The sequence below is a fragment of the Saccostrea cucullata genome, unplaced genomic scaffold (assembly GCF_032062105.1).
Source record: "Saccostrea cucullata isolate Sc308-1 unplaced genomic scaffold, CSIRO_AGI_Scuc_v1 ctg4231, whole genome shotgun sequence".
In the NCBI taxonomy this organism is placed as follows: Eukaryota; Metazoa; Mollusca; class Bivalvia; order Ostreida; family Ostreidae; genus Saccostrea; species Saccostrea cuccullata.
In genome coordinates, this window is record NW_026933618.1 from 921 (window position 1) to 17,684 (window position 16,764).

At 34.5% G+C, this 16,764-nt stretch overlaps 1 protein-coding gene across 1 annotated transcript; it reads right to left on the minus strand.

The window, feature by feature from the left end:
* Positions 1-221: 221 nt before the first annotated feature.
* LOC134238755 (TNF receptor-associated factor 3-like) lies at positions 222-2,134 on the minus strand (the record flags this gene model as incomplete). Its single annotated transcript, XM_062720881.1, has 3 exons — positions 1,877-2,134; positions 860-964; positions 222-380 (listed from the first exon to the last, which is right to left on the minus strand). Coding segments are annotated over exons 1-3 (513 nt in total), but the record flags the coding sequence as incomplete, so codon positions are not given.
* Between the last annotated feature and the right edge of the window lie 14,630 nt (positions 2,135-16,764).

The following is a 16,764-nucleotide window of genomic DNA, read 5'->3' on the forward strand; positions in this document are numbered from 1 at the left end:
TCCTACATTCAGTATAATAAAAGAAATGGTGCCTGTTTTGGAGGGTAATAGTTGAAATTGACACCTCAAGGAAAACCATTGTCAACCTCCGCTAACGCGTCGGTTGACAATGGTTTTCCTTGGGGTGTCAATTTCAACTGTTACCCTCCAAAACAGGCACCATTTATATAATGTTGAATTATGAAAGTTTTAAACATGTTAAAGCTTTACAAAGCATTTACCTGCATCTGACAAAAGGGTACATTATGTGAGCAGTGTTCACACACGATAATAAGATAGCTGCAGTCCGATTCTTTATGAGCCAACAGTTTATTCTGAGGCATCTTTTTATGACAGTCGTCACACTTTACTGGCTTAAACTCGCAAATTTCAGTGTGTTTCTATAAAAAAACATATTTACGAAATTTGAAATTACAAATCTCTGTAACCTTTGGCTACCATTGTACAAATTCTATTTAAATTTCACTTTTCAGGAAATTACTGAATTAGAATATATTGATTGTGAAATACTTCTTTAGATATAAACAGATTACTTTCATCAGTCCTTCTACAAATACATGTGCCGTGTCCTGAGAAGTACTACATATTGCGTAGAGAATCAATATATCGCAATATATTGAAGGGGGCGGAGTATGATAACAAGCATTTTTAATATTACAACAAAATTTGTTGAACTGATGCCTAAATTCTTGGTGTAATTCTGCTCCAATGTAATTAAATAAAAATCAAAGCACTGAAATAAAGGAATCCAAAGCTCATAACTGTTCTGTTTTTTTTTTCAAAACGGGTAAGAGAAAATTCAATATTTTAGCTTAGGTGTTATTAGAAGTGTATTTTGTTTCAAAATCCATGTCTTCACCTGAAGATTCCTCCACTGTAGTTTCTCTTGGCAACCCTCGCCGATGTATGAGCAATACACCTGTAGCAACATGATCTCTCGTCTAATACAGATATCTTTGTACACCTGAAATATAAACCAGTTTTGTTGATAAAATGAAAAGCTTGCTAGGTCTGACAGAAAGTTAATTCAGTAATTTTTATGTTATCTGCATGAATAAGGACAAAGGAAGGGACAAAAGACCTTGAAATAATGCAGATGGACAAAGTAAAGGAAGGGTTGATCTTGGCCTTTAAACTTTTTGACCTCAAATTCAAAAAGCAATATTTTGATAGGTTAGAAAGATCCATCACCTTTGTTTTATTGTAGGACCATTTCCAGCTTAGTTTGGACTTTCAGTAAGGCGTGGCATTCTCGACATTACATAATTAGCTTATGAAATTTGCACAGCTTTTCTTAACTGTTGAAATATACATGGGATAGAAATTCGAGTAAATGCCAATTAGTGTATCGAATAACCAATTACATTGTTTCGTCCTGCAAAGAGGTGGAGCTTAAGACGTCTCATCGTTGTCAACAACAGTGAAAGTTCCTGATGTTATTATTTCTTAACCAAAGAGAATCTATTCGTCATTTGACAGGCGGTAATGCCGAGAATGCCATGCCTTACTGAAAGTCCAAAGTAAGCTGGAAATGGTTCTAAAACCCTTGAGAGAACTTTTCATCAGAGACTGAAAACCGCTTAATACTACATATGAATTTCTGACTCTACCTTTGACCTCTGAATCAATAGATGCTTTCTTAAAATAAAGACTATTTTTAGGGAGATATTATATAAAAATATCATTGCAATAAAAATTTGCAATTTATCAGATTTTCAAGCTCAAGAAGAACAAAAGTTATTATTGTGATTATCACGAACCATTTTAGATGAGACATTTATATATGAATGTACCCATAAATGACAAATGAAATCCATTCAAAATGATAATTTTTTAGAGAAATTTTCTTCATCAGTGATACAGAAAATTTATTAACCTCATTTTTGGTAAACGGTTCCTCACATTCTTCATCAGTGTTGACAGGGCATGTGGCTTTTTGGTTTTCTCCAAGCAATGGATCAATGCATGACTCACATATCTGATGTCCACATTGTAGCTGCATTGCATTCCGTAATACGAAATTACACACAGGGCACACATACTTTGGCGGCGGTTTTTCAACAAAATGTGGCAATTTTGTTGATGTTGACAAGAAACTTCCCAAAGATGAAATAGATTTAGCCATCCTTTGTTTAGAATAACTATGACTGAAGAATTTGTATGGAACGCCGGGACTGTCTTATATGAGGATTAAACATTATATACAGTGTTTCCTTCATTATATGCGGTACTATTTTAATTATATGAAGTTGTTTTTTCTTTATATCGTGTACAACCTCCATTACATGCAGTACTTCTCTCATTATATGATGTAGATATGTCATTATATTATGTACATCTATCATTATATGAAGTGCTTTTAACATTATATATGCGGTAGTTCTATCATTATATGTGGTAGTTTCTAACATTATATGCGGTAGTTCTAACATTAAATGCAGTAAACACAATATATTATGTACATGTACTTCTCACATTATATACAGTACATTCATCATTATGTGTAGTATTTCTGCTATTATGATGATGCTGATCGTTAAATATTATGTCCGGTCCAGTTAGCATTCCGTGCGGTAGATTTTGCATTTCGTTATGATGTAGACACAGTATTATATTCGGTGCTTTCTTCTTTATGATAATGATCTTTTGGAAGCTACCCTTCTGAACCCCCTCTGTTATATTTAGAAAGTTTTACTTTTTCCGTTCTTAGATAGGAACATTCTTCATGCTTTTAGGTTAATTTTTTTTATTTATTTAGTTTGACAAAAACCACAGTGGCGCAAGTAAAGGAATATAATAATATAGTCATATGGATTTTCTTATATTTTAAAATTAATTGCAACACGTATGAAGTTACAAACGTTTCTTGTATATTTAACATGGATCTGCTGAATTATGAATTTCATAAGATATACATGTATTTTTGAAAAGTGTACAATTTTCACCCCAGTCCAAAAAAATAAAAATAAAATCCAACCCAGGAATTTCTTGACAAGCCAAAAAAAAAGTACTATTACGTAGGACGGGGAGGGGGGGTGTCTAGTGTTTCAAACCTCTGACTTGTCATACCAATTTAACATAAATTCACAGTTACCAGGGGGCGGGGGTCTGCATTTTCCGAGGGGGGTTCCAAGGTACCTTTTTCTTGCTTTAGTATAAGCAAAGTCCGGGGGAGGGTGTTCTGACCCCACCCCCTCTAGATGATTAGTTGTTTATAAAGAGGGCACAAACAAATAAAAAATTATGTTTATCTTCAACAGCAGTTGATACAATATCTTTCATCTCTTGGGTAACATAATCTGCCATCCTCTATCTTTATTTTGTTGACACTTATTTTCAATCGAGTTAAAAAAGAACAAATATTCTTGGAACTGGAAAAAATTAAGTATGTTTGAATTTCAAGCTTGTTTAGATTTTGTTGACCTATTAACTAGATTTATCCCTACATTTCGAAGTCATGTCAATACTTCAGTAGTTTACAATGAGAGAGAGAGAGAGAGAGAGAGAGAGAGAGAGAGAGAGAGAGAGAGAGAGAGAGAGAGAGAGAGAGAGTTGCGCCTATTATTGAAATATTTTTATCATTTCATTGTATTAATTGTTAAACTATGGCATATAAAAATGGCTGATATTCACTGTCTTTAACTGTACTATATAAATGATATGTATCAGGAAAAGACATACGATTTTCAGAGCAGACATTACAAGCGCGTAGTAACATCCTCCCCCTTTTCCTAAACATAACTTTTACTAATTGAAAATGCTCAATGTTTTTTGACTTGTCCACTTTCTTCAGATAACCTGAGTTATTTTTTTTTCTCCAGCTGACCCCCCCCTTCCCCCACTTTCAAAAACAATGCTACGTCACTGTATTAAGTCGTCTTGGGTTGTACTTCAAGAATTTACTTTTAAAAAGATATGTGGTAGAAACTCCTATGCCTATTAAAATTAGAGATAAAACGGTAATTTACATTGTGAAAAACAAGATGTGTTTGTAAAACACTATGCGCCCGGCGGCAACAAAGTTTAAAAAAATCTATTTTTAGCATATTGATCACAGTCAAGGTCAAAAAGTCATTGACCATGGTGTCATTTGAAAGAACTTAATCGGTGGAGTATGCATACTAAATATGAAGTCCCTATCTCCTATGGTTCAAAAGTTATGGCAAAAAGTGTAAAGAGCTATTTTTAGCATATAGGTCACAGTCAAGGACACAAGATCATTGACCTTGCCGTCGTTTGAAAGGACTTTATCGGTGGAGTATGCACACCAAATATAAAGTCCCTATCTCCTATGGTTCAAAAGTTATGACAAACAGTTGAAAAAGCTATTTTTAGCATATAGGTCACAGTCAAGGTCACAAGGTCATTGACCATGGTGTCATTTGAAAGAACTTAATCGGTGGAGTATGCATACTAAATATGAAGTCCCTATCCCCTATGGTTCAAAAGTTATGGCAAAAAGTGTAAAGAGCTATTTTTAGCATAAAGGTCACAGTCAAGGTCACAAGATCATTGACCTTACCGTCGGTGGAGTATGCACACCAAATATGAAGTCCCTATCTCCTATGGTTCAAAGGTTATGACAAACAGTGGAAAAAAACTATTTTAAGCATATAGGTCACAGTCAAGGTCACAAGGTCATTGACCTTGATGTCATTTGAAAGGACTCTATTAGTGGAGTATGCATACTAAATATGAAGTCTCTATCTCTTATTGTTCAAAAGTTATGGCGAAGGTTAAAGTTGACAACAGACAGAAAGACAAACAGATAAACAGCCAAACAGACAGGACAAAAACAATATACGCCCGGGATCTATCGATTCGGGCGCATAATTAGCACACCCCACCCCTAAATTAAATAAATAAAAATATGTGTAAAGTTTTCTATAAAGTGCTGTTATAGACCTGCGTACTCGAAGACATCAGTTACTCAGTATTTTTCACTATCCATTTTGACATTTATTGTCCTACACATGAAATGAATCATTTTGAATGTCATATTCACAAGAAAGATAGAAAAATGTTTCAATTCTTTTCTACTCTTAAAATATTTGTATCATACCCCCCCCCCCCATCCATCTCTCTCTTTTTTACTTCATACCATGAAATAGATGGAATTTTATTTTACTCTATTACCCTACTTCATATCTTTTAAAAACAATTTAATTAGTTCATGTAGCATTTATTATTCAATGCTTTAAAGATAGGCCACGGTACTTTTACCTATTAACGTAATTCACTAAACCTGCTTTATAAAACATTTTTGCGAAAACCCGACTAAAATCGGTACCGCCGTTTCAAAGATAATCAATGTTGAACGTCTGCATTTGCACCTGTGAAAGTGATCAATAATCCCACTCTCTACCATCGGCTCATACATGAGAGAGGAACGAACGACAACTCTGCATGGGAGATTGCAATAATCCTTGACAATGTCACTTCAATCTCTCACCAGAGGGCGCGCTCCGCTTACACACGGGTGTTGGCGCGGACGCGTAAAACGCCCTCTGGTGAGAGATTGAATGTCACTTCCGGTTCAAATGCAATCAAGTTCAATGACGTCACAAGTGTGTCTCGCTTCCCTCAAGTGAGAGGTGAATAAATGACAGAAAACGCTGTTTCGGATAATTCTGATAGTCCATTAGAAAAAGAATCGCTAGAAATTTCTTGTGGATCGTCAAGTTTTGATGAGGATTCATTGCTGTGCAATAATATAAAAAATTTGGGAGTAGAACCCTTTCGTTTTGAGCCCTACGCTAGATCTAACAGAATCGACCACAAACGATGTGGAACCCGAGGAAGCAAATCGTTTGCATAATATTTACGTTTATACTATTGATTGGTATGTGAGTAAAACGATAGAAAATATTCTCAAGTAGCATTTTAAATCATTATTTTAAAAAAGATATTGAATAAAAACACAATTCGACACATTACCTATTTAACACCCCCCCCCCGAAACTTTAACTATAAAGGCCTATTTAAACAGCTGACAACATGAATAATGTTAGTCCCTACTGATTTTAATTTTGCGTTCATTTTTTCATTTGTTGTGGTTTAATAAGTGTAATAAATATTTTTTTTTCATTGTCTTTTTTTTAGGATTTGCCATGTTTTTTTTAAACAAATGACCCCAGCCCCTCCAGTAAAAATGGATGCATGACTTTTTTAAAATTAAATTAGAACAAAGTCGCGTCACTTCGGTGCTTGCAGTGGTATAAATTTTAAAAGATAAAAAAAAATTGTATGTTTTACAATTCTGTAAAAAGAAAAAAAATGTTTTTATACACATATCAAAATAAATTAGGAATTAAATTTGTTAAGCTCTAAAAAAACAGGTTACGTATACATGTATACGAGAGATCTAGGCTTGATGCAACACAATCAATATTGAACAAGTCAAGGGTCCCGGATGACATTCTACCGGTACCTTACAGATGTCCAATCTAAACATTACGGTAATATAGAAGTTGATACACAGTTACATACATGTAAATCAAATAATTAATTAAATTCATATTCTATGTCAAGGAGAATAAGACAATTTAAGTAAAGATGGTGTGAAATGGGTCTCACTCCTGAAAATCCAAACATAATTTGAACAATATTTATTCAGTGTAAACTGAGTAGATTGAGCAACAGACTAAGCCTATATAGATACCTCTCTCTATAACAGGTCAAGGTTACAATACAATGAACAGAGTGGCTTGTGACTGTAAGCAAAAGTTTGAATTATTTGTGATAGACAGATCATTATGCATAATGTGTACAGTCGGCAATCTTGGGCTTACTCCGCTATGTACACTCCATTCAAACACAAGTATACGAGCCATACAAGCTGTGTACGCCATACCCCCCCCCCCCCCCAATAGAATGAATTAATAAAGTCACAAATTAATGATGATTTTATGAAGAAAAAATGTAGTTAATTTTTTTTTAATCCTATTTAATTTTTCATTCTTATAGTTATGACAGGGTGGGTAAATCTTTAAAATAAAAATGTCGAAATTTCTTTCATTCCTGGTTGAAAAAAAAAATAATCATATGCCGTAAACAGACAGGTATAGAAATGAACTTCATTTGTGGGAAATGGCTTTTTAAAGGTTATTTTACAGAGATAAAAAAGGAAGTCAACAGGCAATATTATTAAGAGTTCACAAGCGTAACTAATATACATGTAAGCAGTGATTAAATTACAATCGCAGTGTAAATTGAGATACACTCTAGGTCTACGTCAACACTAATGCCCTGTTCACACGGAGAGTTTAATTCCAATTAAACGTAAAGTTACTTCGAATTAGCCTCGCTTAGCGTTCACACGGAGGATTTAATGCGAATTAGTTTAATTCAAATTAATTTACTGCGCATTAAATTACTTCGCATTAGCTCCGTGTGAACGCTAAGCGAAGCTAATTCGAATTAAATTTTGACGCATGCGTAAGGCCAGAATTAAGTCACAGGACAAGTGTTGGTGGTTATATATAGGTATTTGTGCTATATTTGGTTCAAAAATTGAGGGAAAGTATGTTAATCACTAAAATCAATGAATACCTGTAGCCACTACATGATGTATCAAAGGATGACTCTGCATACATGACGTGATTTACAAATGACGTTATAATAGACTTACTGACGCCTGACTGTAGAAGAAAATTTTTAATTCGCATTAGTTTACTTCGCATTAGCTGTCGTGTGAACGCAATTTAATTCGCATTAATTTTGATTTGCATTAGTTTACTTTACTTTAGTTTACATTAATTTACTGCGAATTAAACTCGTCGTGTGAACAGGGCATAAGAAACGGGGTGCACAGCTTCCAAATATCAAGTTATCATGATCTTCTACAAATGCCATCTATGATTGAGAAAGTATACGGAACTAATGAGGTTTGAAAAAAAATCTACATGCACCCTGCACTTTACTGATGATGTGACCTTCAAAACAATGATCCGGCACTTTATTACAATGTAATTGATCAAATATATGAGCGACGTTTATTTAGAAAAGAGGGGGGGGGTGCTGCTTGTAACAGCGCTTTCAAAGTTATGGTCGAACTAAAAAAAAGAATTTTTTTAGTAAATTAAATGTGTAAAAACAAAAATGGAGAAGCAAACTCGAAACGAAAAATAAAATAATTAATTTTTAAAAAATTAGAGACAATAAAGAAATAAATCGGAATTAATTATTGAAAGGCTTCCATTTCCGTAGTGATAAAAACAAGAGGCCCATGGGCCACATCGCTCACCTGAGCACTGTGGCTAGGAAAAAGCAGAATTGGTTTATACTTGAAAACCTTAAATCCAAAAATAGTCCCAAGACCAATCATGGTTTGCTATTCTTGGGAAGATTTTTAAAGAATTTTCCAATACATTTCTATGTAAAACTTTTGGTCGGCCAATTTGGCCCCATCCTACCCCCAGGGGTCATGATTTGAACAAACTTGAATCTACACTACCTGAGGATGCTTCCATATAAATATGATGAATTATGGCTTGGTCATTCTTGAGAAGAAGATTTTTAAAGAATTTTCCTATATATTTCTATGTAAAACTTTGGTCAGCCATTTTGGCCCCGCCCTACCCCCAGGGGTTCATGATTTGAACAAACTTGAATCTACACTACCCGAGGATGCTTCCATATAAATATGATGAATTATGGCTTGGTCATTCTTGAGAAGAAGATTTTTAAAGAATTTTCCTACATATTTCTATGTAAAACTTTGGTCAGCCATTTTGGCCCCGCCCTACCCCCAGGGGTCATGATTTGAACAAACTTGAATCTACACTACCTGAGGATGCTTCCATATAAATATGATGAATTATTGCTTGGTCATTCTTGAGAAGAAGATTTTTAAAGAATTTTCCTATATATTTCTATGTAAAACTTTGGTCAGCCATTTTGGCCCCGCCCTACCCCCGGGGGTCATGATTTGAACAAAATTGAATCTACACTACCTGAGGATGCTTCCATATAAATATGATGAATTATGGCTTGGTCATTCTTGAGAAGAAGATTTTTAAAGAATTTTCCTACATATTTCTATGTAAAACTTTGGTCAGCCATTTTGGCCCCGCCCTACCCCCAGGGGTCATGATTTGAACAAACTTGAATCTACACTACCTGAGGATGCTTCCATATAAATATGATGAATTATTGCTTGGTCATTCTTGAGAAGAAGATTTTTAAAGAATTTTCCTATATATTTCTATGTAAAACTTTGGTCGGCCATTTTGGCCCCGCCCTACACCCGGGGGTCATGATTTGAACAAACTTGAATCTACACTACCTGAAGATGCTTCCATATAAATATGATGAATTATGGCTTGGTCATTCTTGAGAAGAAGATTTTTAAAGAATTTTCCTATATATTTCTATGTAAAACTTTGGTCGGCCATTTTGGCCCCACCCTAGCCCAGGGGGTCATGATTTGAACAAACTTGAATCTACACTACCTGAGGATGCTTCCATATAAATATGATGAATTATGGCTTGGTTATTCTTGAGAAGAAGATTTTTTAAAAAATTTTCCTATATATTTCTATGTAAAACTTTGGTCGGCCATTTTGGCCCCGCCCTACCCCCGGGGGTCATGATTTGAACAAACTTGAATCTACACTACCTGAAGATGCTTCCATATAAATATGATGAATTATGGCTTGGTCATTCTTGAGAAGAAGATTTTTAAAGAATTTTCCTATATATTTCTATGTAAAACTTTGGTCGGCCATTTTGGCCCCACCCTAGCCCAGGGGGTCATGATTTGAACAAACTTGAATCTACACTACCTGAGGATGCTTCCATATAAATATGATGAATTATGGCTTGGTTATTCTTGAGAAGAAGATTTTTTAAAAAATTTTCCTATATATTTCTATGTAAAACTTTGGTCGGCCATTTTGGCCCCGCCCTACCCCCGGGGGTCATGATTTGAACAAACTTGAATCTACACTACCTGAGGATGATTCCCCATTAGTTTCATCTTTCCTGGCACAGTGGTTCTTGAGAAGAAGATTTTTAAAACATGCCACCAAATTTTTATTAATTCCCAATTATCTCCCCTTGAATGAGGGCATGGCCCTTCATTTGAATAAACTTGAATCCCCTTCACCCAAGGATGCTTTGTGGCAAGTTTGGTTGAAATTGGCCCAGCGGTTCTTGAGAAGAAGTCGAAAATGTGAAAAGTTTACAGACAGACAGACGGACGGACGGACAGACGGACAGACAGACGGACAGACAGACGGACGCCGGACAAAATGTGATCAGAAAAGCTCACTTGAGCTTTCAGCTCAGGTGAGCTAAAAACTCTTGCGCATCCCCCCCCCCCCAAAGGGGGTGTTTGATGGGGGAGGGGGGTAATCAAACCATTTAATTTCAATATTTATACATGTAGTCCGGAACTATATTGTTTTTGCCAGAGATGAAATTAGGCCTAGTAATCAGAAAATAAAATTAACGTACTGCATGCATGCGTTAAAGGCGTTTGATTTTAAAATTTTACATGAACTAATGCTTGTTCGCTCTTCATTTAAGACTAAAAAATATTTTGCATGTCACACTTGTGACGTCACACACCTCACTTCCGGTAATCAGTGCGAGCTCACAGGTGTAAACTAAGCTATTTACGAGTTGATGGACATCAACTCAGTTATGTTCTTACAAATGTTGACCTAATTTTAACCAAATAACACACCTCGTTTATTCAGTTCCTTCTACGATAAATTGTATCACATCTTGAAAAACTCTACATAAATAAAAGCGAACATATATATTGAAGACATGTCAATGTTTCTTTTTTGAAAGGAAATTTATTTTAAGTATAAACAATAACATTTTCATTGACATGCCTTATTGTGTCGATCCGACAAAAAAGATAGTGCATTTTAAACCGCCGAAGAATGAAAGTGTATTTCGTCACTTCTCATATTCCTATATGTGTATATATGTCTTGTCGATTTTTAAAATTTTTCAAACTAATTGCATAAAATATTGGTTAATTTTTCTGTGCCAAGTTAGAGACATAGAGATCGAACTACTTTTTCATATTCATACGCACCATGCTACTTTGTTTTGTAAACAAAAACACGCAAAATCGGCAGCACAACAGTGACTTCAAAAGAAATTGACGGGACTGTGGAGGCTTACCAGGAAATTTTCAGAAGGTACGTAAATGTAAATACATGTACATTTAAGTATAGTTGCACGTGTTGCTCTGTAATATAAACTTAGCCAGTAGTTTATCGAAAGGACTTCGTATGCGGTATGGTACTGACCGAGTAAACATTAGCGCCACCTTGTTTTCGCGGCTTCAGGGGCCTGATTCTATATGATTTTTTCTTTTTGTTTTGTCCGCATAAGTAGCTTCCATTGTGGTAATGAGGCAACTGCCTCACTAGAAATATTATTTCAAGTCTTTGAAAACACACAAAACAGCAGTCGTGCGACAGGACATGCCATAGAATTTTCGACTAGATTTCCACTTTCTTGAGAGAATCGGTCATGTTTTAGTGGAAATCGAATGAATATTTTTCTGCATGCAATGAAACTAAACGAAATTATCCAAGATAATATTTCTACTTGTTGTATTACACGAAAAATACGATGAGAACGAAGCATCTGTTGGAACGACGCCATTTTTATTTTAGCCAGGAGCGGATCAAAATCCACCACAAGCACCTGTTCATAATAAATCTGGAATAAGTTATTTTAATTGATTTAATTTACTCATATCGCTTCAGAAAAATATAGACAACTTTTTTAATGTAACTTAATTAACAGGGTGAAACTGTCTTATTTATTAATTTTCATTATAAAAAAAAAAATATTCATAAATGGGAATATGTGAAAAAAATACACATGTTCTGGATGAGTACAACGGCATCCTGTGTCATAATACTGTTGAATTAACAATTTGAGATGTAAAAAAAATAAAGATCAGATGAGATTTTGATGATCTTAAAGATGATTATGTTGATGATGTCAAGGGCTCAAAAAAAGAAAAAGACAAAATTTTCTTGAAAATATCAGGTTCAAAGAAAAATTGTCAAAGCAAGTCTCAGCTATTTCTTGCATTGCAGCAGATATGCATCAAGCATCAAACAATTTCTCAGAAGATAGTAAAGGTAAACAGTGTACGTGTTGCTAATGCACTTGTAAGCATTTTGTATAAAGAAGTGGTTCGAATTCCTACAGAGGACTGGAATTCAAGTGATCATAATTTATTGCTTTTGGGGTCAGAGGTCATCATGGAGTCATGAAGTGGTCAGTGTAAGTGCTCCGGAAATTTTTGTATATAACAACGATATATTCTCCTGTTTGGGCCAAAAATTGCCAGGTTACATCTACCCGTATATGTATTGACTGTCTTTTAGCAACATATGCGTTATTTTCCTATTTTTATTACTTTGTGATCGTTTTATTGTTCTCATGTGGGGACAATTAACTCTGGAGCTGAACTGTACTCAAGATGTATAAATAGCTATGTCTCTCTCAGATACAGTCCAGATAATGGCCGAGTCAAATTCTATTATCTACGGGAACACTTCCAACCCCAGTAACAGTGACAGCGACGTATCATTACACTCAATACATTCGTTACTTATTCAAATGAATTCTAGACTCTGTGAAATCGAGAGCAAGATGTCCCAATTAAATGTTATATAAAGTGATGTGGCCAAAATCAAGACAAAAGTAACTGATCTAGACTCAGAAATAAAGAACATACGTAGTGAATTCAAAGACCTTGAGTCTAATGTAAGTTCTTTGGGGTTAGTATTTGACTCTGTGAAAGATACGGCGGAAGCGGCTAAGAAACAGGCTGAAAGTAATAAAAATGACATCAAGAGAGCAGGTCATGAATATAGAGCAGCACAAAGTCAGACTGAGCGAGATATACAATTATTAAATAAAGGAAATGCAGAAATTAGAGACTCTATCATCGCATTAAAAGCCAGATCCATGAGAGACAATCTAGTGTTTTCAGGCATTCCAGAACAGAAAGGAGAGGACACAGAGGAGGTTCTGCAACTTTTCCTTCGGAAGAAATTTAGGCTTGATTGCGAACTTTCTTTTGAACGGGTCCACAGGATGGGAAAGTTCAGAGAATTCAGTGAAAAACCTAGAAACATTGTAGCAAAATTCACGTATTTCAAGGACCGGAAATACATCAGAATCAAAGCGCCACATAGACTCCATGGATGTAACATCTGGGTAAATGAACAGTTTCCGGCAGAAATCGAGGAGAGGAGGAAAAAACTCTACCCCGTTATGCGACAGGCGAGACAAGACAGATGCACGACCAAGCTAGTGCGAGATGTGCTATATATTAACGGGAAAGTGTATACACCTCCACCTCCACTTATAACGGAAATGTCGGAAGAAACACCATCCTTCAGATCCTTCGGGCAGTCATCACACGGAAATCGGTGGACTCAAAATCAGCAGACACCTAGGGGCGAGCGACCATCCCAGAAGAGAACGCGCACTGGATCTACTCCAGACCGCACTGACGACTAGGGGGGGCGCAGGAGAGCAGACATCCACCAAATGTAATGACTCTGTACTGACACCTGATCGAATACAAAACACTTTGAATTTTTTATCTTTAAATGTCTGTGGAATTAAAAACCGGCTAAATTATAACGAATTTAAAGAATTTATTACCCAATATGATATAATAACCTTCACTGAAACAAAAACCGATAATTCTGACGAAATTGATATCCCAGGATATACAACATTTATGAAAAACAGAAATAAGCTTTCAAAAGTAAGATCGGGTGGATTGATATTAGCAATACGTGATGAAATCATAAAGCATGTAAAGATTGTAAGTACTGATTGTAAATATGTGCTATGGTTTAAGTTAAATAAGTCACTTTTTCAAACGTGTGAAGATTTGATATGCGGAGTTGTGTTTATACCGCCTGAATCTAGCAAATATTCTTGTACAGATTGTTATATAGAAATTGAACAAGAACTCATCAATATTTCAAAAGACCAAAAATATGTATGTTTAATGGGAGATTTTAATGCTAGAGTCGGGAATTTAAAGGATTATTTTACTGCAGATAATTTTTTGACACATGTTAACCATTCAGAAGGTGCATTTGAAGCCTCTATGTTATCAAGGGCTTTTATTTTTGAAAAATATGACATTCCTTTAGATAGATCTGTTGAAGATACAATTGTCAACAATTTTGGCCATAAATTAATAGATTTCTGTAAAAATAACGATTTGTATATTGTAAATAGTAGATTCGGTACAGACAAAAACAAAGGTGGTGTTACTTGTAAAAACAGTAGTACTGTGGATTATGTTATTGCAAGTGTACACATTTTTGAACTTCTACAACATTTTAAAGTACATGAGTTCTGTAATCTTTTTTCCGATGTACATAATCCATTGTATTTTTCTTTGTCCACCTGTTCAATGTCTAAAAATAGTTCCATGTGTGAAAACCAACCAGGTGTAAAGTTATGGTGCCCCAATAGGGAAGCCGAGTTCCGTAATAACATTGATACTTCAGCTGTGAAGTCAGTTGAGCGTAACCTTATCGAAATGAGTAATAATGATATTTCAAGCACTGATATTAATAAGGTAGCAAAAGATATTTGTAATATTTTTACTAAATCGGCCAAAGAAACTTTTGGAAGTTTTCCAACCGGTCAATATTCAGAAAATAAAAAACAAAACAAACCTTGGTTTAATAGAGAATGCAAAACAGCTAGAAGAAAATTTCACTTAGCTAAAAGAATGCATAACTTGTGTAAATCAGAAGAAAACAAACAAAATCTTAGAGAGATGAGTAGAAGTTATAAAAAAGTCATGGATAATAGTATTAGAAATTATAAGGCTGACCTAACCCGTAAACTCATGCAATTACGCACTACAAATACTAAAGCTTACTGGAAAATATTAAATTCTTCTAATAAAGAGTCAAAGAGTGCAGTAGATATTGAAGAGGTATTTAAATACAGTGGTATTTGAAAGGTATTAATGAATGTAACAGTGAGACTGATGATGATGATTTCAATTCGGCTGATAGAGATCTAGAAACGAGAGAATCCTCTGATGATACACTTAATCGTGAAATTAGTGAAACTGAAATTATTGAAGCAGTAAACAAATTAAAAAATGGAAAAGCATCTGGTTTCGATAACATTGTAAATGAACATATTTCATCAACACTGTATACCTTTCTACCTGTGTACAAGATGTTTTTTAACATTATTTTTGATAGTGGACTGGTTCCAGATGAGTGGCTAGTGGGTATTGTTAAACCTATTTACAAAAATAAGGGCGATCCGACTTCTCCAGAAAATTACCGTCCTATTACTTTATTGAGCTGCTTGGGCAAACTTTTTACAAGTATATTAAGCAAGCGATATAGAAATGTACGCAGATGAGATTGAACTTATTAAAGAGAATCAGGCAGGTTTTAGGAAAGAACACTCTACTCTAGACCATATTCTGACTTTACATTTTTTATCAAACACACTGATGAAGTGTAAGAAAAAACTTTTTTGTGCTTTTATAGATTTCAAGCAAGCGTTTGACACTGTTTGGAGAAACGGTCTCTGGAGTAAACTTTTAAATTATGGAATTAAAGGCAAATGCTACACGTATATTACAAATATGTATCAGGGTATTAAATCACTTATAAAGATGAACGGCACTACAACCGATTTTTTCTTTTGTAATGTCGGAGTACGACAAGGTGAAAACTTATCTCCTTTTTTATTTTCGTTGTATATTAATGACCTAGAGAATTATCTTGTTGATAGAAATATAATTGGTTTACAAAGCCTTACGACTTCTATAGAAAATGATTTATGTGTGTATTTGAAACTTCTTATACTTTTATATGCCGATGATACTGTCATTTTAGCAGAAACTCCTGATGATCTACAAAATGCTTTGAATGAATTTGAAAGCTACTGCTCAGAGTGGAAATTACAAGTAAATATAAAGAAGACCAAAATATTAATTTTTTCTAAAGGCCCTTTAAACAAAAGAGTTTTTTACTATAATAACAAGATTCTAGAAACTGTCAAAGAATTTAAATATCTTGGTATCATATTTTCAAGATCTGGCTCCTTTTTAAAAGCCAAGAAACATCTCTGTGACCAAGCCCAAAAAGCTATGTATGGTGTTATCAGAAAAATAAGACAATTTAACCTCCCTGTAGAATGTCAACTTGATCTGTTCGATAAAATGGTTTTACCAGTGTTACTTTATGGTTGTGAAATCTGGGGTTTTGAAAACTTAGATATTATTGAACGTGTTCATTTAAAATTTTTGAAACATATTCTATATTTGAAAAGTAGTACCCCGAATTATATGGTTTATGGTGAAACAGGACGTTTTCCATTATCTGTCCTTATTTATTCAAGAATAGTCTCATACTGGTGTAAATTATTGAATAGCACAGACAAGAAAATTACATGTATATTGTATCAATTTTTAATTGCTAACTCACAATCTGAAATTGGTAAGAATCCTTGGATTGACTGTGTTAATCGTATTTTTGAATCATGTGGACTTTCTTATATCTGGAATGAACAGTTTTATTATAATCCTAATCAAGACTGGGTGACTACTGTTGTTAAACAAAGATTACAAGATCAATTTATACAAAAATGGCATTCTGATATTAACAGTTCTTCCAAAGGTACTTTGTATAAAATTTTTAAAACAAATTTTGAGTGTGAAAAGTATTTAAGTATTCTGTCATTAAAATTTAGGAAAATACTTGCCAAATTTCG